The 24,798-nt window shown below is 37.6% G+C and overlaps 2 protein-coding genes across 5 annotated transcripts; one reads left to right on the top strand and one right to left on the bottom strand.

The window, feature by feature from the left end:
- Positions 1 to 5,106: 5,106 nt before the first annotated feature.
- Positions 5,107 to 20,473, top strand: LOC144646947 (Golgi-associated plant pathogenesis-related protein 1-like). 4 transcript variants are annotated; one of them, XM_078506662.1, is made up of 8 exons: positions 5,107 to 5,266; positions 14,503 to 14,638; positions 15,497 to 15,628; positions 16,367 to 16,405; positions 17,381 to 17,609; positions 18,973 to 19,057; positions 19,873 to 20,035; positions 20,211 to 20,473. In XM_078506662.1, exons 2-7 carry the CDS (start codon positions 14,503 to 14,505, stop codon positions 20,029 to 20,031), a joined length of 780 nt encoding a protein of 259 aa, XP_078362788.1. In that variant the 5' UTR covers positions 5,107 to 5,266; the 3' UTR covers positions 20,032 to 20,035; positions 20,211 to 20,473. The 4 variants fall into 4 exon arrangements, with proteins under 4 accessions (XP_078362788.1, XP_078362791.1, XP_078362787.1 ...); XM_078506665.1 differs by lacking the exon at positions 5,107 to 5,266 and adding an exon at positions 7,785 to 7,848; XM_078506661.1 differs by lacking the exon at positions 5,107 to 5,266 and adding an exon at positions 8,405 to 8,549.
- Positions 20,464 to 24,521, bottom strand: LOC144647514 (Golgi-associated plant pathogenesis-related protein 1-like). The gene is made up of 5 exons (XM_078507312.1): positions 24,395 to 24,521; positions 22,927 to 23,159; positions 22,156 to 22,191; positions 20,961 to 21,115; positions 20,464 to 20,514 (listed from the first exon to the last, which is right to left on the bottom strand). Exons 1-4 carry the CDS (start codon positions 24,519 to 24,521, stop codon positions 20,969 to 20,971), a joined length of 543 nt encoding a protein of 180 aa, XP_078363438.1. The 3' UTR covers positions 20,464 to 20,514; positions 20,961 to 20,968.
- Between the last annotated feature and the right edge of the window lie 277 nt (positions 24,522 to 24,798).

The raw sequence follows: 24,798 nt of genomic DNA, 5'->3' as shown, positions 1-24,798 counted from the left end.
AAGCATGATTAAGCTAATCCAGGATTAGCGTGAATTTTGATTTCAATTTTATATAATTTCGTTGAGGTTTTCTGTTAATATTATCTGCATGTCCCACAGTTTTGACATGGACCAATCTCAAACCTAACAAAATATTAGCTTTTGGAAACCCTTTAAAACAAGAGAAATTAAAATCTTGATCATCTTTCAATCCTGGGTTATCGTTAATCGTCTTTCGAACAACCCGGCCCTGGTCTATATTCCACTTTTAAATCTGAGTTTCCAGTGTTTTGATTAGACGAGGGAGAACATACTTCTAAAACGTTTAAGAAAACATACGACGATATAATAAAAGAAACCAAACAGAGCAACAAAACGAAAACAAGGGTCACAATAAAGGATGTATGCTATTCCCCGTTGTTTTAAAGCTTTGTAGTGTACGTGGCTTTGTTAACACTTTTTAACTGGATATTTGTAACCAGGTTTGGTTGGTTGGTTATGAATTTTTGACCAAAACTAGCCACAGTCGTGATTTGAATGGGTACTTGATTAAAATGATCGATAAAGATGGCCTGGAAAGCTGATAATTGAACAATACATGTTAATGTAGTTGAATTGGGAGACGTAAAAGATGTACTATTCGATTCCAGTATTCCAGTATATTCGTCTATTCTATTCCTTTCTTCCATGGTTGGTCTTTCTTTTAGATTTTTACATCCAGTTAAAGTCCCAGAAAGAAAGAAAGAAAAAAAACACTTAGTACCATGAACACTAAGCAAGACATGTATTAAGTTGTTGTCTCTAAATTAGACAGAATAGCTGGCAATTAATGTTAATGTATCGTTTCCGCAACAAAAAAATGAAATGAAGCCGCGTTGTCGCTTTTGCACCTCAAGAAAAGCCAGCTACAGTTTAACTTGAGAACACGAATACAGTTTCACTCTACGAGTTGTGTTGCACTGCAAAGCCATCAATAAAAATAAGTTCTTTCTGGTACTAAGGCCGTTGACCTTCGGTCAAATCTAACCGAGAAATCGACTGATTACAATGCAAGAAGAAAGGAAAGATGTGTTCTCGGTCCAATCTAGTCCAGTCGTTGAACTCTTTCTACCCGGCCCTAGGTAAGGGGCTGAACCCAGGAGGGAGAATTAAGGGAGAGTCTCTCTCTTCTCCTGCTTGGGTTCGTGTAATCCTCATATAGGGCGGCAATCAAGTCTGTATGAAACTAGGCTGTGACTTTGAATAATGTTTTATTCGAAATTGCTAAGGGTTGCATATGTTCTGTTGCTAAGTTACAATACTATGTGACTGTTAAGCGTGCCGATACTTTTTGAAAATATAACGCGCATAAGGGCAGAGAGCAATGTTACGCTAAGTAGCTAAACGCTGCATTTGACAACTGGATTCAAGCCCTAAAATGTAACAATGAAGTTGTAGTTGTTAGAAATTACCTCGGCATGGAATTGATTTTTTTAATCCTAGTTCTGTTTTAAGATCCCCTCTGAAGATGGGCCTAAGTAGGATTTCATTTCAGTATTCGGGAGGTATTCTTGAGGTCTGGCTTAAATCCTGTCTATTTAAAGAATGCATTACTTAAATTTAATATACAATCTTCGTTCACTGTCCAAAATCCACGCGCGCCATTGGTTAATTATGGGTTAGAGACTGTTGTGAGTGTTTTGTTGACAAATACACGCACGCGCTGGCCGCACAATGAACGAGAAATTTTCAATACTGCACGAGGCGTAGCCGAGTGCAGTATTGAAAATTTCGAGTTCATTGTGAGGCCAGCAAGTGCGTGTATTTGTCAACAAACACGAACAGACAGACTCTAACCCTTTAAATATACAATCTGAGTACACTGCAAGCCATCATCGACTCAACGAACTTCAAACAATAATGTTTAAAATAAAAAAGTGTAGTAGTACATAATTACACGGGATTAGATTAATAAAATAAAAACCACGAATAAGCCATACAGAAATAAAGCTTACTCTTGAATGGTTCATAAAATCGTTCATCGATCAGCTGTGGTCGTTCATAAATACAGTCAGCGAGAAGCTTGTTCAAAGCAAGTCGATGCCTTTCACAATCAAGCGACAAGTAAGTCAATCGCACACAAAAATGTATTTACTGAGCTGCAGTTTACCTTTGAACATGAAAACGCTTCAAGTTGCTATCCTCTTCGATTTTTTTGGTATTGGATCGTTGATTATTTGAGGAATATATTTTTCTTCCACTTCTGCAAGCCTTGAAGCTGAAGACACTTTCAATAATGCACGATTTTTGTGCATTATTGTCAATACTGCACTGTCGAAGTTTTTGTGTCAGTTGTCCTGCACCGATTCAAAGCGGCTCTCTGATTGGCTGATTTTGGCTGATTTTATAAATTCTGTACCGAGACGTACCGGACTAATCACACTCGAGCTTTGGTTGTGAAGCCAAAGTTGGGCGGCGAAACGGTTGGTGTCATTTAGCTATGTTCGTCTGTTCGACGAGATGCATCGTCTTGTACGATATTTCAGTTGAGATTGTCAGTTTTGTAAGCTTTGGACGTTTTCTTGTTATTTTGTTGGAACTGTTTGAGTTATATCGCATTGTTTATAGTACACCCGGTACAGTCGGTACGGCCAGTACAGTCGGTAAACTCGGTACGCCCGGTACACTCGGTACACCCAGTACAGTCGGTACGGCCGGTACAGCCGGTACAGCCGGTACAGCCGGTACGGCCGGTACAGTCGGTACGGTCGGTACGGCCGGTACTGCCGGTACGGCCGGAAATGGCCGGCTCCGGTCATAGCCGTGCTTATCCATGCCTTCCCATGTTTGCCGTTGCTATTGTAAATACCTATGATAAGCCAGAAATGTTCTTTAGATGGGATGTAAATTAGAGGAACTACTAACGGTAAAAGAATTCACCACAAAACATATAAAGTATTTATTTTAATAAATAATTTTCTATTGTTCTCGTGAATCAGCCAATCAGAGAGACGCTTTGAACCGGTGCGGGACTGCTCTTTTGTGTGCGATTGACTTGCTTGTTGCTTGATTGTGAAAGCCATCGACTTGCTTTGAACAAACTTCTCGCTGACTGTATTTATGAACGACCACAGCTGATGAACGATTTTATGAACCATTTTAAGCTTTATTTCTGTACGGCTTATTTGTGATCTATATATTCTTGATCTAATCCTGTGTAATTTTGTACTACACTTCTTACTTTTAAACATTATTGTTTGAAGTTCGTTAATCGCTTGCAGTGTACTCAGATTGTATATTTAAAGGGTTTGAGTCTGTCCGTTCGTGTTTTGTTGACAAATACACGCACTTGCTGGCCTTACAATGAACTCGAAATTTTCAATACTGCACTCGGCAAAATTTCTCGTTCATTGTGCGGCCAGCGCGTGCATGTATTTGTCAACAAAACACTCACAACAGTCTCTAACCCATAAACATAGAATTCATATATCTTACTGGACATTTTACTATGTCGTATTGCTGAATATTTATTCTTGCAGTATCTTGACAAGCCCGAAGGGTTGGTCAAAATACAAATGACGAGTAAAAATTAAAATGTACAGCGGTACTACACACAAGAGCGGTTTTCACTTGAGAGTCGAAAGTAAATTGCGTTTGCTTTGGTTTTGCATTACTACGCTTAATGATTGGCTTAAAAATCTCGCGCCACTTTCTCAGCCAATCAGAACTAAAACCAAAACCAATCGTGACGCGCTCGTGCACGTTTTCCCGCGCTTCGTGCCAGCTACATGTATTTGCTTTGAGTTTCGATTGGTTCACAGGGTTGTCTGTGCCCTTTGTGATTGGCCAGAGTAAATACTTTGGTTTTGGTTTTACGATACTCAATTGAAAACTGCCCTAAAATGTCAAATAACAGATTTATTATTCAACGTTATCTTTTCCCAAAATGCTGACTTTCTCCCTTTTTAGATCATTCGCGCGGTCAAGATGGATATGAAAAAGAACTACACGGAACCTGTTAAACCGGTCTTGAGGAGTATACAAACAATCTTGAAATATTCAGTTGTACTCGTATCGAGCATTATCTGTACTCCACGAAGCCAAGTTGGATTATAATGGTATATATTTCGCGTAGTTATTTTAAAAAGGCAGCAAGAGCGAAAATTAATTTCAACCTTGGGCGTTTTCTAAGGAACAATTGTCGAGTTGAAAGTGCAGTAATTATATTAAGAAAACGTTTATGTTCCGTGTACCGTCGTACCTTGTTGCACTTTAAAATAATTAATAAGTAAACACTAGCACTTCAAGTTTATCATCTATCGAGTGTAAAGTTTGATTGCAAAGAAACTTCCCGGCTGAAATTACTGCGGTTTGACTGTTTTGAACTAAGCATGGAAGGCAATGTTTCCTTTTGTCTAAACAAAAATATCACATGCTTATTTAATAATCTTCCGACCTCTGTTTTGTTTTAGAGAGAAAGCAACAGTTTATCTACATCAGAAAAAAAACTATCTCGATACATTGGTATATATGGACATCTTGCAATTTTAAAAATTGAGGGCTACCGTAAATGCATATATTTATACTCTATTCATTTTGCCACTGTAATCTTGAAATGATAGCCAGATTTATTTTATTAATTGATATTAGTCAAGTTGCAATAAAAGCTTTTTGAAGGATGTTTTTTTCCGCCGTCTTACCGATCCATTTTAATTTCTCAAAATTGTATACGCCTGAATGTGGGTGGACATAAAAGGGCCGGTAAATTAGAAGCAAGACTTCCGTTCAGTGCAAAAATTAATAGATGTATTTCGGAGAGAATTTTTTTTTGTCTTATTGGGTTTAAATAAAACAAAAAAAAAATACTATTTTCCACAATCCAGCCAGAATATTTCTCAGTGTTTTCTTTATTATTCCAAACTAGGTTTATTTCAGGAGTCTAAAACAAGGTCATTCAATGTAAATGTGATGCAAAGGTACCTTTCATTAATGCAATAAGTGCAGACAAATGTAAATAAGTAGTTCCGCTTATTCCGTGCCGGCTGGTTTGTACTTATCTTATGCGCACGCTCAAAGAAAACAATTTAAAAGCACCAGCAACAGTATTGCAAACCACTTATAGATATAACGACAAAAACAAACAAATGTAAACAACAAAAGCGGTTTATATTTTCTTTCCCACTAATTTATAAGTTCATTTGGTTTATCGGTTTGCGTGCAACGCAAAGTAAAACATTTTCACTGCCAAGTTGGTCGACATTCGATCAAGATTCGCTTTTTCAGCGCTGTTGTTCTGGAAGCAAGGAAGGTATGTTGATTGAAAACTGCTACAGGTAGATAGTCATAAGATTTTTTCTAATATGTAGGTTTATAGGGTGTGTGGTTGAGTCATGGCTCACTATTATTTCTTTTTTCATATTTACATTTAATGTAAAATCACAGTAGAAAATTTCGTCCGTCTTTTGAAAAGAAAAAAAGGTGTGGCTATCACATCAACTCCTTAAAACGACTCAGGAAATATTACCATAATCACAATCCTTTAACTTATAATATTTGTCCTAATTTTTTACTTTATTCCTGTACAAGAAATTGAATAATTTCGAGTAATAAGGTAGGTAAGCGAAATGCAGTCGACACTCATTTGACTAAACAAGTACAAGAAGACGTTTACGCTGCTTAAATTGAGGTAGTTGTGACATTTTCCTATAAAAGATCAATGCCGGGCAGCTATTTGTGTATGGTACTTATGGATAGAGTGGTCCCTTCCCTCCCCTCTCCTCTTATGAGTCTTGTATTTTTCGATTATGTAGCCAAATATTCACGAAAGGAGTTGTTTATGCGGAAAACTCGATCTTTTTTAATTAATTCAGTTAGAAGTAACAAAACTTCCTTCGCCACAATATTGTTCGTTGAAAAAGAAGACGTTTTTGCTGCTTAGATTGAAGTAGATGTGACATTTTACTTTTAAGGATCAATGAAGGCAGCTATCTATGCGTGGTACTTATGGCTGGAGTGGCTCCTTTCCTCCCCTCCCCCCTTATGACTCTTATTTTTTCGATTATGAAACCCAATATTCACGAAAGCAGATGTTTATGAAAACTCGATCTCTTTCTATTTATTTAGAAGCAACAAAACTACTTTTGACTACAATTGTTGGATAAAAAAAGGCACATTTCAAGCAAATTCTTAAAAATATAAACATGTTTTTAAAATGATATAATCGTTGCCAAACACTCTAAAAAAAATATAAAAATCTTTCTGCTTGAAGAACGTCATAATCGTAAATAACTTCTCGCCTTACCGCCAGGTGTTTGACGCTCAATTACTTTGATAAATATCTTTTTAAAATAACAACCTTGACCCGATGTTTCAATCAGCTGTGGTCTGCGGCAGTTATCTTCAGTTCTTGAGACTATTAAGAAAATAAACATGAAAAATCTTCGACAAATTGGAAGCGTATCTTTTAGAATTGCCTTCCGCTCGCTAGTGCAGATATGAATGCCTCTTGTGTCAAAAGGTTCGTGTCATTTTGTTGGTGTTTTGCCACACAAAGAAACCATTTTGTGAGAAGCTGTAATTATTAAAAGTCGTAACTAGACATGAAGGCGCTTCGCTTTTATCTTTGATTCAATTTTCTAGCCAAATCTATCCGTGATTGTAAGAACAAACAAAAGAACGTCAGCTGGAAATGCAGATGGTAAATGATAGAAAAAAATAAAACAAAACAAAAACGGTGTGAATTGGCGCATACAGATCGTATGCTCGGTTACCCTGAGATTTTCAAACCATTTCCTCAAGCTCATGTTATTGATTCACTTTAGTATTCAGTATAGAAAGCTTATAATGTCAATTCCATCAATTTTGGTTGTACATACATGAAGACAATACCCGTCTGCTAGACAATGTTAATTTGATGTTGATCTCTTTTTGGTATTTAAAAGGGTTTATGCCTGACTTTTTTATACTTTTAACTTTGTATTTAAGAAAGGCGCGAGAAAAACAGTTTTAATTAAAGAAAACTTAGCGTTGTTTGTTTTGTGCGGTTGACGAGATGACACACTTTCCTTTAAAAGTCGAATGACTAACTTTGTATCGACAGCCACCACAACCACAGCTCTCCTTTTATCTGTAATATTTCTCCTTCTCTTATCTTCGGCTATCACAGCAGCAAGCTAATTAAAGCTATTAGGATAATTACGAGAAACCACTTTCGCTTTAATTATAATTCCACGAGACCATCGTGCACGGTTTTATCAGACGCCATCAAAATTCTAAAATGCGAATCAGACTCTAAACGACTTGCTATAAAAATGCTTTTTACGTTATTAAGAAATGTAGTGGTAGTGCTTGTGAAAAGTAAAACGCTTAAAAACCACTTAAATTTAAAAAAAAACCGTTTTAAAATTTCGAATGCTCGGCTGTTCTATATCTCAGGCATGCGTGCAGTTTTTTTCTATTTCCTTTGCTTAAATGCGGCGAAGGGGGTGGGGATTGGGGCATTTAATTAAATCTGCAATAACATTAAAGAACAGCTTGCGATATTTTTTATAACTTCCGTAGTTGTGTTGGATATGCTGGCCACCATCTTGGGGCATAAAAGCTATAAACCACCTTAGAGGCCACATAAAAGACCTTATAAATTGCTAAATTTGATTTTGCCGAATAACGTGAAGAGAAGCTCTGGCTTACAAAGTTTGCCAATTTGTTCCATTGTTACTGTGCAACAATGCCATATTTTTGGTTTTGCTTTACGTCAAACTGAGTGACCCCCTTATTAGGCTTATAAAGGAGGAGAGAGAGAGTTGAGAGGCCATTATGGTGCAGTTGTGTTGCAGAGCAAGTAACTTATCCTCTACATTCGACACTACATAAAGGCCAACGTTATTACGGGTAACATCTAGCAAAATACAGGAGGAAGGTTTAAGCTTAAGAGGAGTCACAAATAAACCTAGTCGCGTTATGCTACTTACGAATGCAAGAGTTGCATCCTTATATCCGACCTCATGACTGTCTGCCCAACTCGATATAAGATACTGAAAATTTCAGGCTTATTCATTCTAAATGTAATTAAGATCAGAAATCCATACAGTTACCAATGTAAAGTTTCCCTTTTCAAGCATAACTCGACAATAGCACTATTTTTGCTTTTTTGAAGGCGTAAAGTAAACTAAAACTTGCACGACCATATGTTTGCTGGGTTTGTCTGAGTTTTGGAGACATCTTATCAAGGCATCATGTTTGGGTCTAACTGCGAACATATCTGAAAAATCACCATGCCTTTCACCGAGATAGCCTGTGCACATCCCTTCTCCGCTTGAAGAAGAAACCGCACCATTAGCCTAAAACCAGATTTTGTTATCATGTGAATTATCAAATTAGTTCCACTTTTTATCTTAGACATGTCTGTGGGAAATGCTTATAGAATTAAGGTTGTTTGCCATTTACAGCTGCAAACCGGTTAGTCCACGGATTGTGTTCGGATATTCCAGCTCTGTAAATTAAGAAAATCCGAGGATCTAGTCATTCCAAAAAAGCGTCTTGACGAACCTAATTTACAATTCGAGGTGGAATTTGCGATTGTTCGCTAAATGGTAAGTGGAGCCTATATCGAGAATGACTTGTTAGAGTTTTGTTACTTATCGCAGTAGGCGGACACTTAACAAAAGAGTGTTCATGAGACAGCAATTTTAAATGTTCAAGCACGTAAAATTATATTCAAAAGTTAATGAAATTAAACAAGTAATTATATTATTATTATCCCATACTGGTGGGAAGATCGTGATGAAAACATCTGGATAGTTTTCTTGTATGTTCATTTAGAAGTGCGGACCAATGATCTAAGACCAGGTTTACTTAAGACGGACTCCAGTCTTGCAAAAAACCTAAAGATCGAGAACAGAATTGATCTAGTCTTAAAAGTGGGCACTGGGAGGCAGTAATAATTAAGAAAAGCGAGGTACGGATGATGCCACACCCCATATGATGAACTTAATTTGGGGGGGGGGGGGGGGGGGGCCCCCCCCCCCCAAAAAAAAAAAAAAAAAAAAAAAAAAAAAAAAAAAAAAAAAAAAAAAAAAAAAAAAAAAAAAAAAATTAAAAAAAAAAAAAAAAAAAAAAAAAACACACAAAAACCCCAAAAAAAAAAAAAAAAAAAAAAAAAAAAAAAAAAAAAAAAAAAACCCCCCCCCCCCCCCCCCGGTCTGGATAGGGTTAAATAAATCTCGTAATGTTAAAACTCTGAGCTACAATTTCTTTTAGAGCGGATTCACCTCCCAAAAGATACTAGCTAAAATCTCAAAAATCTTTCTCAGTCACCTTTTCCGTCGACGCTTCTATCCTCGAGTACTGCTCCCTCCAAGCTTAGTGAAGTCTTTTTATAAGTTGCAGGCTTATAGCTGAAAAACAAAATATAGGAACATGATGCAAAAACCGATTTCCTAAAGTGATGTCTACTCGACAAGCTTTACATTACATTACACGTATATCCTGCGGCAATGTTTAGCTTTACGATGCCATTATATAGGTTAGAGCGACATACCTCATTAAACAAAGTAACAAGAGGACAAGAAATGCTTGACTCTAGGAAAGTTTGAACGATCGAACGGCTAACTAAGCGACTACTTTCAACGGCAAGTCATTTCAGTTGGCGTTGAAAAAAGAATATAGAAAGTATATTATCTAGAGCGACGTCTTTGCTCATAAAGACGATTCCCGCCAATATTACAGAACGAGCTCCCGCGGGGCTAAATTACAAAACTTCATGCCAGGATGGTCTTAGAAAATGCGCGGGAAAAAGCGACTGAAAAAACGAAACACAATACCGCTGCGTGGCTCATTCCTTTTTTTTTCCAAATAATAAAAGTAATAGCAACATTTGACAGAAATAGGGCGCAATAAGTATACACAAGAAACTTGGTTTCGTGATGCACCAAATAATTCACTTAATTGATCTTTTGTTTAATTTTAAATTCTTTACAAACCCGAAATGCCACTCTCAAGTCGGTACACGATTCTAAAAAAAAGCTGCTCTTCGGTAGGTTTTGAGACACGAACAGAGCTCTGCCAAAGTAACACACACATGGTACTTCGAATAAGTAGTCTTTAATTATAAAGGAGCAAGGATGCAGAAAATGGTTCTTATTTTGAAATTTTTGCTTAACTGAAATGCCTCTTCCAACCCAGTAGACAAGAAAAAGAAAAAAAAAAGAAAAAGAAATATGGTATGGACTTAAAATGAAGTGCACAGATTGACAACTATGGTAATAGCCCTTATGACTCGTTTGCTAAACAACAGAGTTAATTGCTTTTAACAACAATACAACTGTTTTATCGGCAAAAGATTTTTTGAATTCACGCCAAAATGTTTTAGGAAATGAGCGCGAAAAATGCCCCCGCAAGTGACCGCAAAATGCGAGACCCCGCGGACATTAATAAATAATGATAACTTCTTTTACTTTTTATTTTTCGTTTTCAATACTGGGTGTAACATTTAAATGTCACTACCCATCTGCAATGGAGGTCTAAAAGTTTTTTTTTCGGAATATTAAAACAATGAAGGCGCTTTCAGTAAACATAAGAAACCTGTTTTCGTGATCCTTTTGTTTAATTGATTTTCATTGCTTCACAAGCATGCTAATATCACTCCTAAACCGGCTAATAACAACTGAAGAAAAACAAATAGCCTTTCCGGAAGCTTTAAGGAGCACGAATTTCAAATCATGGACTAGAGAAAACAAGACTTATAATAAACAGGTCTTATGCGTGCAAAGCTTCTTAAGGCTGGTTCTCATATGACCCCCGCGCTCCCTTCTGTCGTTTGCGGGGTGATTGGGCGGACTTTTGGCGACAGGGGGCGATCGGGACGATCATTGAGAACCAGGCTTTAGTAGACACTTTTTATAGAGCACGGCTTGACGCCGATGGTGATAATAACTATGATCTATTTGCCAAACAACTGATCTGAGCCGAGTTAATTGCCCTTTACAATAGAACTAATATTTGACACGAGATTTTGATCTATTTCTGGATTTATGGAAATTTGTGTGAAATTTGACCAAGTTCTGCTCAAATGAACTTTTACAACGATTAGGTAATGGATAATCATGACAAGTGATCAATCTTCCTTTCTTGAGAGGGTCGGTGCCTTTATCAAAACACCCTCGCCTATTTGTAATTATTGGCATATATTGTTTCCAAATAGCTCACAGAATGACTTACGTATACTAGCAGTGACCTACCTTCTGTTAGATTCATTCAACAGTAGCCTTGAGAGAAGAAGGTTGTCAGTATCACGAGAAAACTATTTCTTTTAGCAGGAGGTTGCTTAGTTGACAAAGCTTAATTACGTCCCACAGTTTTAAGGTAAGAATTTTAAGGTATCTACATAATGATTTCCTGGGGAGTAACTATAAGCTTTTTTAATATAACATATTAAAATCATCAACTAAGACATCGATGATCAGCATAACCTAAGGTCAACAAAAGTTTGATATTTCTAAGATAAAGGTTAACTAAACATGAAGCTTTGCGAGTTAGAATTTACAAGTTGTGACTTTTATACCTTTGCAGAAAAAAAAAAATAGATGGGCGAATAGAAACAGTGAATCTAGATTTTGGAGGTAATGCTTACGCGCGCCAAACAAGATTCCCGCCAAAATTAAGCAGCGCGGACTAATAATACCTTAGATCATCTTAGGCCTGGAAGAAGCACACACAAAAAACGGATGAAAGCTTTGTGAGCTCCAATTTCGTCCAATAGTTTTGATAAATACCAGCTTTACATTAAAACTGAACGTCTTAAATTTTGATTATGTATATTTCAGTAACTCATCTAGATCTACAACACCTAGTTTTCATCTCTACACTTCGTTTACAACAGGTTCATTTATTATGATTGAGCTGGAACTGAATTTCACCGTCGCATAGAAAGAAAAAAAATGGCAGGTAGCATTATTTTATAGTGTCGTGGCCCTATTAGAAATTGAAGTTTACGAGGGATACGTATAAGCAGTTATCTTGACTTAGTTTGGTATACCATACGTTACATATTTAGCGTACTAATATCTTTAAACATAAATCTAATTTGAATTCAATGACTGTTTAAAATAACAAGGTTCTATAAAAAAACTTTGAAATTTTTAAAATAGTACAATGTGAGAGCAGTTGTTAAATAACTAGTTTACTTGCCATATGAAATATGATTTCAATTATTTTATAGCCAAAATAAGCAAATACGCTAATTTCCGCGTGACTTTATATGTCAAGTAAAAGTGTGTGGATAGCTACTTGAATAATCGTGTGGTTTACCGGTACAATAATCAACTACTACATCGACCAATCAGAATGCACACAGCCTCTTATAACACATTTATTACATGTATCAGCGATAACATCATATATGCTGAACAACATCACACCGGAGCAAAGGTGTCTAAAAGTTAACGGTTAATTCATGTGTCTTTCTTGTCCTACTTGATGACTTACTTAAAAAGCACTTTCGTTTTTCTTATATAGGCCGCCCGGACGCTTGCTGTCGAGAAACCAGACTGATTTGGACCGTTGATGTTGAATTCCCGCCAAAATTAGTGAAATGGAACTTGGGTTAGCCTTAGGGCTAGGTCGCAGCGAAGAGTTCGAGCTGGATATTTTCTTCTTAAATTGGGTGGAATAGATTTGTTTGTACTCGATTTGTTTTATGATCGCGATGATTTACTTTACGATTCTTTGCTCGAGGCGTAAATAATCGGACGCTAGCCATAAGAAAATACAAATTAATACAGAAACAAAATAAACAAATATTGCATCTATTTTTCTAGCAACAAAAGTTGCATGTATAGCTGGAAATTTAGGGAGGACAACAAAGACAAGCTCTCTAAACACCCGTAAGCGGAAGCACTACTAACAGGCCGCCTTGTTTGAAACCCCGTTTTAAAGGGACCGTGTCACGGATTTTAGCCAAACTTAGGCATAGGAAATGACCATCAAATTTGTTTAAATGTATAAAATAACCTCTTAAAACAGTGAAGGAATATTTAAATAACACACCAAATGCAAAAGAAGGTACGGATGGCCAAAAGTGTCGAAGATTGAAACGGATTGCGATGTGGGCTTTTGAAATATGGTCTGGCGGAACAGTTTTCAAAGTTAATCTTGTCTGCTTGTAACTTTAATTTATGACGCCCGGGAGACACATTTAGCTGCAAGGAACACTGCGCAAAAGCTTAAATATTCTAAAGCGTTCTTGACTAGAATACGTAATCATGACGCCATAGTATCCTAGAGTATTCAAAGTGCGCGCGATACTTGACGTACACCTAGAATATGCGTGTCGAATATGACCGAATACGCTCTGTACATAATCGTTCGTGAATTTTCTTAAAAGTATACCACAAGTCTGTCGTACTGCTGAAATATGATGGAGTATTTTTGAAATTTTTTTAAAAATTTTTTTAAAAAAAAAAAAAAAAAAAAATAAAAAAAAGCCCGCGGGGCAAAAAAAAAGAAACTTAAAATTTTTTTTTTTTTTTTTTTTTTTTTTCCTTTTTATTTTACATTATATATATTTTATATTCTATTATATAAAAAAAACAACACAAATATATAAATATATATGATTTAAATAGAAAAAAAAAAATAAGATATATCAGAAAAAAATGCCAGAAATTAATTTTGAATTAAAATCAGCAGAAACAAAAAGATGCGCTAACCGCGGGTATCTCTCAGTTCCTGTCGACCCGAGCTTTCACTTAATCGAGACCACTTCTTTTGAAAGTTTTTAATGGTATAATTTTCGAGAGACGTCTGTTTTTTTTTTTACTTCCATTTAATTAAGAACAAGCTGTGAAAGCACCTGCAGGTTTGGTAGAGTGTTTAGTAAATAATTTACTAAAGTGTAGCACGTATATCTTGCGACGGGGCGAAGAAAATGCACAGTTTTCTGTGAGCTGAAAACACAAGTCGATAATTGGCACTCAACATGTTTTATTCAAACCAAGTAGAAGTAGGATTTACGCAAAAAAAATTATTTCAGGGATTCGAAATAGTGTTGCGTGAGAAATTGGACTTACAGACAGCGGACCAATTACGATAAAGTGGTGCTTTATCGAGTTCGGTTAATACATTTTTCCGCAAAGTACAACGTCGTATTTAAGATAGCATGCAAACTTTCGAATTCTTATAAATGTAATGTAAAATTAAAAGAAAGGCATTCATAGTTTGAGTGATTTAGTTTATCGAACTTTGGGAACGTTTATTTTTAATTTTTTGTCCCTTCTTCTAAATGCGTGATCAGGCAAGAAACTAAGGACTAAAATGATAAAAAAAAATCTAAACAGCTTGACCTCAAGTGTTTTTAATTTCAACTCTGTCAATTGAAAAAGGGTCAGTGCATTAAACCGACAGAATAATGCTGTACAGTTCCGACAGGTATCTAAGTGCGGCTAGTTAAAAAGAAATGTATTGCGTGTAGCCTTCCACAGATCCCAAAACGACAAATAAGCGCGATTTAAAAGCGAACTAACGCAATTCTCTCCACTCCTTTCCTAGATGGCTTTGGCGACAATGACGAAAGTTCTTCTCGTGGCGATGTGGTTCTTTGTATGTGAAAGTCGACTTCATCATAAGCATGGTTTATCGCCCCCCAGACCTCCACTCCATTACTGGGCCGTCGCAAAGAAAGGCCGTAAGTTTCTCTCAACATTACATTGAGCATGCATACAAACAGTCGCTTGTAAACAGAAGTGTACTTGTGCTGGTTTGAAATAGTAAAAAATTTGCAAATCATTAATTCTTCAAAAATTGCGTGGATTCAAAATAGAATCCGAGGTGAAGTTGGTAAATTTTATTCTTTTACAGAACAAGGTAGCCCCGAGTCAAGAAAACACACTCTGTTATTTCTTGAAACGAGGCCAGTGAGTTATTGAGAGACAGAGAAGCTTTTAAGACCTTCGAAAAGTTCTTGATAAGCATTTTTGAAAGGCTGAGATTAAGGGTACGGCCGGGGTGGGAATAGGGAGGTTCCACTCCTTAGTTTTTATTGTCTCCTTAGTGATTCCCTCCTCTGCCCCCACCGCCCCACCGCCCCCCCCCCCCCCTCCCCACACATCCTCACTCAGGGTTCCCTAAGAAAGGTTCCCTACTCCAGAAATTCATGTCATCACTCTCCCAGATCTTAAATAAGAAAATATCAAAAGATGGAAAACTTGGGTATACTTCTGCCGGTTTAGTCTCTAACTTAAACTTTCTAGTGAGAACATAACAGCCTACTTTTTAAAGCCATTGAGCAGTACCTTCATGTGGTGCTGTTTATTTAACTGCACAAGGTGGTTCCAAGTTACTTTTTAGAACTGTAGAAGAACCCCTTTGTGTGTAACTAATCAATTGAACGTTTCAGGAGGAGAATTTCTATTTAGTAATAAAATGAAATTAAGATATTACTTTTTTACTTTGGAGTAAAAAAGTTAATGGGTGATTCAAGATTATTAAGGACGAATACAACCGTATGTGGCTCAGTGATGATGTGTATTTTTGTTTTTACAAGTTTGTCCTGAGGGAGGAGGCGATAAAAATGCCGGCTGTGGATACTGGAAGAAACTAGGGTATTGTGCACCTGAGAAAAATTATTACAAGTTTATGACGGAAACGTGTCCTGCCACGTGTGGACTCTGTCAAGGTTTGTCAAGAAGAAAATTAACTACAAGAATTACTCTTACCACACATAGTTATAGATAGCCTGCGTAGCAGGCGACTGTGTACGTTTTTAGCGCGTTTTAAAGAGTGCGCGATCGTGGCGCACTTGCCTTTCGCGTTTCCCATTCGCGCGCTCGATACTACGGCGCCTGCTAAGTGATAGAGGTAAAAGGTTAGAAACCCCGGCAAATATCAAAGAAGCAAACCGAAGAGGCCAAGATTTAGGTCGGAAGGTCCATAACAGTCCACATCTTTTGTTTTGCGCTCATACACTATACATTTACGTAATCCCAGTGTTTTTATTGGTTAGTTGCATGAACACACGCAGCCACCTATTGTATTTTGTCTGGCTTTGTGCACGGTCAACCCCCAAAATAGCGAGCAAAAGCCTATAACAAAGAACTTTGCCGGCTTCATCACTATTTACTTAGTCATTTTTGCAGACATTCACATGCACTTTTAATTTCTGTTTTGGGAGCTAATGTAGGCGAAAAAAACAAACGTCTCTATCTCTCTTTATCTCTCTCTCTTTTTCTCTTTTTCGGAGATATTACCGTTTTCAGCTACTCTGCCAAAAATCCTAGGTTTAAAAAAAGGTGATGTATGAATGTATACGTTCATGTAACAAACACAATTGTCATAAATTCATTGCCTCTGTTTATATGAAACTGGTGAACATAACAATGCGACAATAAATTGATTAAATATATTTTTTTTTCAGCCCGTCCCACCCCGGCTCCAAAACCCCGAAATGTTCAAGGTATATACATTGTATAAAAAAATAGATTTCTTAGCTGTTTGTATTTTGCAAGCTGTGTCAGAAACGCCACGAGCATGGGGCGGGGAGTTACGAGTTACTGTATACTAAAAGGTAAGTTTTAGAATCGTGGGCCTCGACGGCAAAACCAAAAGTACTCATTGAAAGAATGGTCCTTCCACGCGCTAACACTCTGCTAAAGCCGGTAACGTAAAGGCCCGTTTACACAGGCGATTTTTGTCGCGCAACTCAATGCAATTTTTGTCGCGCCGAAGTTAGCTGGCCAAACGGACTCGCAAGTGCACGCAAGTTGTCAAAAAGCCAATTTCAATGTTTCTGCGCGCACTGCAATTCAGTACTTGAAGTAAACAGCAAGACTTGCGTTGACTTGCGTTGGGTGGCCAAGGGGTGAAAAACCTTGCGTTGACTTGCGTGCACATTTGATCTCGACCAAACTGAACGCAAGTCATCGCAAATCAACGCAAGTACTTGCAAGTCATGTGGCCAAACGGAGACGCAAGTGGACGCAAGTTGAAAGCTTGCGTCTACTTTAAACCTGATAATTTGCCTTATCCTTAAAGAAGTCAACAAATAATAAGTGCGAACAATGTATGATGTACTTTATCATACTTTTATGAAGGTGGACAGAGGCCAAAAAAGATAGTGAGTTACAACTAAACCAGTCGAATAAATGTCTATCAATCGTAACCATGCATTGCAATATGGCATGACTTTCTTTATTCTTTCAAATATTTGTTTGACTATTTTATCGCTCTTAACTTTAGGTTATTAGTTGTAAAACTGTTATTAATAAAACTATTACGTTTAAATTGACAGTAAACATAAACGAATGCCTGAAGGCCCATAATACCAAGCGTGCTTTGCACGGGGCCAAACCGCTGACCTGGGATAGCTCACTAGCAAGAAAAATTAGTTGTAAAACTGTTATTAATAAAACTTTTACGTTTAAATCGAAAGTGAACATTAACGAATGCCTGAAGGCCCATAATACCAAGCGTGCTTTGCACGGGGCCAAACCGCTGACCTGGGATAGCTCACTAGCAAGAAAAGCTCAAGCTTGGGCCCTTAAACTTGCAACCAAGGGTGTGATGGAGCATGCCCCATGGAGCGGCGCTGGTGAAAACCTTTACACTTCATCAAGCATTGGCGATACAGCAGATACATGCAAGGACGCAGTTTTGGCCTGGTAACTATTGCTTAGAAGTAAATGTCGCCCCATCTTGGAAGATTTAAGATGTCTTCACTAAGGGCCTGTTTACATGATTCCGGAATGACTTTCATTACGGAACGAGTTCATTCCATCCCCATACATTTCTTTGTATCTGTATACATGATACCGAGACGAAAATCAAGTCATTCCGAAATGAGCTCATTTCCGTTTTCATTCCTGAATGAAAGTTTCGTTCTGGAATGACATTTCATTCTGGTATCATGTAAACACAGAACGAATTTCGTTTCGAGATGAAATCGCAACTCATGAAACCACAAACGGACTCCACAATTTGAATTCAGAGCGAAATTTTATAGCATTTACTGTTTACCCAAGGAAGCAGCTCTATGGTCAAATTACTCGTTAAAACTGCAGATACGGCCATCACTGGGCACAAAAAAACGTTTGCTTGAAACATGCGCCATCTTGTTTTGATCTCGCACGAAAACCGCGCACGTGAAAATGCCTTTGGTTCAACCGGTCGACTCTGTCATGTAAATGCAGAACGAACTTCATTCCGGAAGGATTTTCGTTCCGGAATGAGAGTCATTCCGGAATCATGTAAACAGGCCCTAAGTTGGCACAAAACAAGAAGTCAACTTCACGCTGTCAGCACATCTACATGTACATTCCTGGCGTTGAATCTTTTGCCAGGCCGATATCTTAAGCTTTCAGAAAACAAATTTTACGTACGTAATATATCAAACACGAGAGGCAGTGTTTCATAATAAATAATTATAAATAAATATTTATATAGCACCTATCCAGGCCTGCTGTAGGCGCTTTACAATAATGTTAAATCAGGGATGTTCATCGGGATATCTCAACACCGAGAAGGGAGTTGGAAATACGACGCGCAGCGGAGTACATTTTTGACGGAATTCAAGGTGTTTGGATAGCGAAGAAAGACTGTCTCGAGTGTTTGATATATCTTCTCAATCGAAGGAATAAACAGAAAAGTAAACTCATAAAAACTTCCTTCACGGTTATGAGTTTCTTTGTTTTCTCTTGATGAATTATTATGAGCGATAGAAAGGGAAAAAAATAACGTCGGATTCAAATACAAGCAATGTATATTTTTTGCAATAGGCCTTATTCGTATTCTCGGTATTGGACTGGAACTTGCTTGCAATGGAGGCTCATGCGGGGGAATATCATTAAAAACAGTTTCATGTTATTTGCATTTGAAAAGATTACCCGCATGGGCCTCCATTGCAAGCTAGTTCCAGTCCAATACCGAGAATACGAATAAGGCCTATTTACTGACTTCTAACTGTAGGCATCTATTTTAATTGTTTAGCTAGTAATTATAATTAAGCCTTCTTTTGTTTTCTCTCAGGTATAGTGAAGAATCCGACTATCCATTCTGGAAGCCCCCGAATTCTATTTTTGACACCAAAGCTCAAATAGGACATTTTACACAGGTGGGTGAGGTCACTTTATTTTAGCCCGAAAGTTTTCAGACCTACTTATCTAGAGTTAACTGAAATAGGATGCTGACGGATAAAAAAGAAAAAAAAAACAATTCTAAATAATATCAGTATCCGGCAACCTGGCTTAATAACTGAACTGTTACAAATTTTCTGTATACGTTTTCTGTAGCCGCTTATTCTTCTTTTCTATAAGAATATTTTTTATAGTAATAACGAGGCGGAAATTTGCGAAATCTTCAGAATCACGGTTCAAGGATAAACCTGAGGCTGAGATTTTAAAAATTATTTTAATTGTTGGTTGAAAATTTTTTCAAACAATACAAGCCAAAAAAACAACAAAAGTAGCGCTAGCCAAATGTTTGATGCTAATGACATTTCTGCACAAACACTATAATTTCTGCACAAAAGCTATAATCTTAGATTATTCACATTTTTTAGCCTAAAATTTGCAGAAAAATAAGAATATTCAGCCTCAGCCAGAAAAGCAACATTTTTATAGGAAAAAAAGTGTGTAGTAGAGTGTCCGGCCGATGCGAAGAAGCCGGGTCATGGGCTCGACCAATTCAGGAGAATTCAAAATTCTGTCAAGAAGTACGAAAATAACCATTATTTCTTTTCAATTATAATTTGTTAATTTAAAGTTAATTTTTGGTATGATGCTAAAACCGAAAGCCTAATTGAAGACTCCTTTTCTTGAATGGTTTGCGCGTAGTCAATTTTATTTTACGAATTATCATGCCATGGAGAAAAAATGAAGAACATACATTATGTGATTTATCGTAGCATACTTTTTTTGCCCCTGTCAGGTCGTGTGGAAGTCTACCAAGAAATTAGGTGTAGGGATTGCCTCTGTTAAACGTGGCTTCTGGACTACCACTTACATAGTAGCACGCTACGCGCCGCCAGGAAACTATGAGGGGAGGTTTAAGCAACAAGTAGGAAATAGCATCATGGCTCTTAAGTGAAACGGTAAGAAAAAATCTGCATTTCACTTACTAATAGTTACTTTCCAGACGCTTGCCGTAATACTATTAACTGGATATAGGAACCCAACTTATCCTAAAAGTGTACGTGTATCGTAAGTTTTAATAACATAGAAACTAGCACGATGTTATAATGTTCGTGTTTTTTTTGTTTCTTGCAGTCTTTCCTCTGATTTCATGTGCTACTCAGAAGCTGTCAGTAGTGAACAATAAACTTGCACACAGGGCTTCTACGCTGAACAATAATCTCTTATAATTAGTACCATTGTATTCGACAATATTAAATATACTATGTCCAACTGACGATATACCGGTGCCAGATTTTTCATTGAAAAGATCATGTAAAAACTGACTGAAATAATGTAGCTCGTTCATATTTAGCAGTGTTTGCTGTATGTGCAATAAATGAAACAAGATTGCAACGTTCAACGACTTTCTTACTTTTGATCTTGAGTTGTTTGAGCTCTGCAAAAAATTAATACAGCCGATTGTTACTGAGTAGTTTCAATGTGCACGTAAGTGGCTCAATGAGCCATTGAGTCGGCCAGCCAATCAGTCAGTCAGTAAGTCACTCCCCGGTCAGACAGTCTTAAGCAGATTTAACTTTCGTTCAATTTGTTTTTCTATCCAGTTATCCAAGCATGTATTCTTCTCGAGCAAATTGGCTGCTTTTCCGTCTTCTTTGACTATTGTTATCAACAAGCTCTCTTCAAATGACTATCGAGGCCCACGGCAACAGAAAAGAACAAGACACCCAAGCCGTTAAAAGTCCCTTCATGAATGCATATCTCTCTACTAATATTCAATGAATCACTCTTTGTTAAAAGAGCTTCCTGTACAGGTGGCATCGGCATCATCAATTTCAAGGAATGAAAATTAAAACAAATTAAACAGACAAAGAAACTATGCACCTTTAACTTCAGCGCTTCTCTCCCACGTTTTCTTTAAACATTCTAAAAATGTTTCCTCCTGGTCGGTAACGAGCCACAATAAAAGTCTGCTTTGAAAAGCCTGACCCCATAGAAGCTTGGACCACTCCCACCGCTTTGGTAGCTTTCCACACAACCTAGATAGATAGATAGATAGAGCGGTTTTCATTTGAGTGTCGAAAATTTAATTGCGTTTGCTTTGGTTTTGCATTTCTACGCTTAGTGATTGGCTTAAAAATCTCGCGCCATTTTCTGAACCAATCAGAACTAAAACCAAAACCAATTGTGACTCGCTCGCGCACGTTTTCCCGCGCTTCGTGTCAGCTACATGTATTTGCTTCGAGTTTTGATTGGTTCACTGGTTTGTCTGTGTCCTTTGTGATTGGCCGGAGTAATTACTTTGGTTTTGGTTTTACGACACTCAATTGAAAACTGCTCTAAATAGAGCGGTTTTCACTTGAGTGTCGAAAATAAATTGCGTTTGCTTTGGTTTTGCATTGCTATGCTTAGTGATTGGTTGAAAACTCTCGCGCCACTTTCTCAGCCAATCAGAAGTAAAACCAAAACCAATCGTGACCCGCGCGCGCACGTTTTCCCGCCCTTCGTGCCGGCTACATGTATTTGCCTTGAGTTTTGATTGGTGCACTGAATTGTCTGTGTTCTTTGTGATTGGCTAGAGTAATTACTTTGCTTTTGGTTTTGGTTTTGGTTTAACGATACTCAATTGAAAACTTCTCTAATGAAACAACTGGTGTGTTAATCAATTCAGAAGCAACGTTTTTAGCTGAAGATAAACAATTTTCAACATTATGTTGGAAAATTTAGCCCTAAACACATATATTTTAATGGTTACATTTTATTCTGAGCAGCTTATCCTACAAAAATGTGCCAGGGGTGATTTTGACAATCACATTTGTCAGTATTTCAAGCTTCCTCTCCTAAAGCTTATGATAGAGACATTAACGTTCTACTCTTGGTATCTTAGCTTTCCAAAATGTCAAACAAATTACAGATAAATGGTTATTGAAGGCGTCATTGTAATGGTGCTCGGCTTCAAACCTGTCCTAAAAAAAAAAATCATAATATTCCTCAAAACATGATTTATCATGCATGCAATTATTTATTTCTCGGACAATTTTCAGTCTCAATCACAAGTAGTGAGAACTAGTTTATTTACCTGCGTAAAATGACCAGTTACAGGAGAAAATCCAGGCTTGTTTTAATCATACAGCGGCTCTTCTCTGTCGTACCTTAAATAAGCAATATTCAAGTTGTTTTATCATAGCTTTTTTAATTGCTATTCGTGGAAAGCAATAATTAATGACCTGCTAAATTTTTCACCAACATAACGTCGAGTCTGTGTTGTGTTTTATAAATGCGTGTGGATTAAAAAATGTTTAATGGTTGTCGTGCGTTCGTACCAGGCGGCCATTGCTGTAACAGTGCCTTTTTCTACCCAGTTTAATATTTGGATACAGATAGGCGAAATGTGTTAAAATGTCCTGAGACGGCCATAGCCTACGAGCAGGCTCACCTTGAGTCACACGCGCGAGTGGCGACGCGAAGAGCGATTCCGCGAGCGAAGCGAAACGGCGGGGAGGAGACTGGTTGAGAGGCGCCAAACGTGAGTTCCATATCCACGTGTCATGCGCATATCGATTCTCCTTACAAATCTCTCTACGTTGTTTGCGGTCGATGGCGAATCCCACAAACGTTTTACTTTATTTCTGGAGATGTGGGATAATCGAGTCTTTTGGGATTCGGCCGAGTTGAATATTGCCCAAAATGAATGAAAAAATTAAGCATGTAAAAATCCCTTTCTGAAGCTAAGTTGTAACAAAGGACTGTAAACAGTTTAAACATCAATAACATTCCAAAGTTCAATCGGCATCCAACTAAACAGGATAACTAAAAGTATAAAGCGTCAGATGATGAAAACAAAATAAACGTGCCATCCTCTTAAGGCGTCCGTACAGTCTGCGGTATGGTGTCCTCTAAACCAAGCAATGTTTTCTCCTTCCTTATTGAGGTTTGGGTCATGCCGTATTTTACCTGTGGCAGCTAAGTGATCTGCCCAGACCTGCGCACTTTGTACCAGTGCGTCGTCCCAGACCAGCGGACTTGCTCCATGTAAAGCACGCCTTTCGTTGTGCGCTCTCAAGCAGGCATTTTCTATCAAATCTAAAGTTAGAAAATTATAAAACTTACATTATAATACAGTGGACCCCAATGATTTTACGACCTTTGATTTATCGAACCTTCCAATAACCCGAACCAAAAGTCATTTGGCATGGATTTGCCTCACTAAGCCAGTCGAACATTTTAATTTCAACCCCGCATCTCGAAGCAATTTTCGTTTCTCTTGAAGGTTGGAGAAATCAGGATTTCAGTGTAATTATTTCAAAACGTCTATAATAATCTTAAAATTTATTTGTGTGTAGGACAGAGCCTGTCTTGTAGGCTCTTACCGAAAGTACTCGTAAAAAAGCATTAAATGCTTAAAGCAGTGCTCGTTTTTTACCAAAAAAGTGTTAAAATAATGCTAATTTTTTTAAAAAGTGCTCGTGGTTTACATAAAAATGCTCACTTTTTTCCGATTTTTTTTAAACAGAATATTACATTTTTCAGATTTTCAGTAGCTTATTTTTCATTTTTTGCCTTGGCTGGCTGTCTTCCATTGTTCCTCGATGACAACGTGGATGACGCCATCTTGGAACGAGTGTGATGGACTGGGTTTCTAGAAGGCAACCGCTGACCTATCAAACATATTCCCCAGGCCTCCTCGGCTCCTTTGACTAAAATGAGGGCAAAATGTATCTGGGAGGCTTTGGACGCCATAAAAAAAGTCAGATTGTGCTTTTTAACAAAGAATTATACAAATATAATCAGTCGAAAATCCAAAATAATGCTAGCAGTGCTTTTTGGGATAAAATGTAGAAAAAAATGCTCGCGAAGCAAAATAATGCCAAAAAAGTGCTAGCACTTTCGGTAAGAGCCTACTGTCTGGGGGAAACACATAATTTACTCTTACTCATGGAATGGATGTGACAACCTAAAAGCTGAGGGTAGTAAGGGGGGTGTTGTCATCCCATTTCACCACAAATTTTAACCAAATTCACGTGTCACGTATACTTGAAACAGCAGAATTCACGAATTACGTGCCTTTTCTAGCTATTTTCACGCGTCACGGTTTAATTTTTGCGCTATTTTCACGCGTCATGATTTAATTTTTGGCCTATTCACGCATCACGCATAAACCCTTTGCTACCATTAAAGCTAGGAGCGGGACGATTAACCTGCTAATAATAATGATGATGATGATGATGGTGGTGGTGGTGGTGATGATGATAAAGGCGACGACGACGACAACAATGATGATGATAATAATGGATACCGTTTCTTGATAGTCTGCATACCTGTGGAAGTCGAAATGGGAAGGGCCGCGGATGGTAGCAGTGCTGTAGTTGGACTGCCGATAAGAGGCGGGTTAGATGTTGTAATCAGTCCACCAGCTTGCTTTTTTCCCACATTCTCTTTAAACATCCTTAGAACGTTTCCTCTTGGAAGATAACAAGTCACAATGAAGGTCTGTCTTGAAAAACCTGAACCTACAGAAGCTTGGGCTACTCCTACTGTTGTGGTAGATTTTCACACAATCTGTAAATAGATAACGAAAAGACGTTGGATTTATAAGTATAGAGTTGAAAGTGCTTTCATGGGTCATTGAGTAAAAATAATAAGATATGAAGAGGTATCATCTAAAGATAGGGCGAGGCTAAAGTGTTTCCTTTTCTCATAGTTCTAGATTAAAATGAACACT

The sequence above is a fragment of the Oculina patagonica genome, chromosome 3 (genome assembly GCF_052425735.1).
Source record: "Oculina patagonica isolate OP01 chromosome 3, crgOcupat, whole genome shotgun sequence".
NCBI lineage: Eukaryota > Metazoa > Cnidaria > Anthozoa > Scleractinia > Oculinidae > Oculina > Oculina patagonica.
The sequence above is the reverse complement of the archived record's forward strand: the minus strand, read 5'-3'. Positions and strand labels throughout refer to the sequence as shown.

Coding starts and splice junctions, on each gene's coding strand:
- LOC144647514 (XM_078507312.1), bottom strand. CDS start 24,521: ATGTTTAAAGAGAATGTGGGAAAAAAGCAAGCTGGTGGACTGATTACA. Junction 23,160..24,394: donor TCCCATTTCGACTTCCACAG/GTATGCAGACTA, acceptor TTCTAACTTTAG/ATTTGATAGAAAATGCCTGC. Junction 22,192..22,926: donor ACGCCTTAAGAGGATGGCAC/GTTTATTTTGTT, acceptor GATTAAAACAAG/CCTGGATTTTCTCCTGTAAC.
- LOC144646947 (XM_078506661.1), top strand. Junction 14,639..15,496: donor GGCCGTCGCAAAGAAAGGCC/GTAAGTTTCTCT, acceptor TGTTTTTACAAG/TTTGTCCTGAGGGAGGAGGC. Junction 17,610..18,972: donor AAGGACGCAGTTTTGGCCTG/GTAACTATTGCT, acceptor GTTTTCTCTCAG/GTATAGTGAAGAATCCGACT.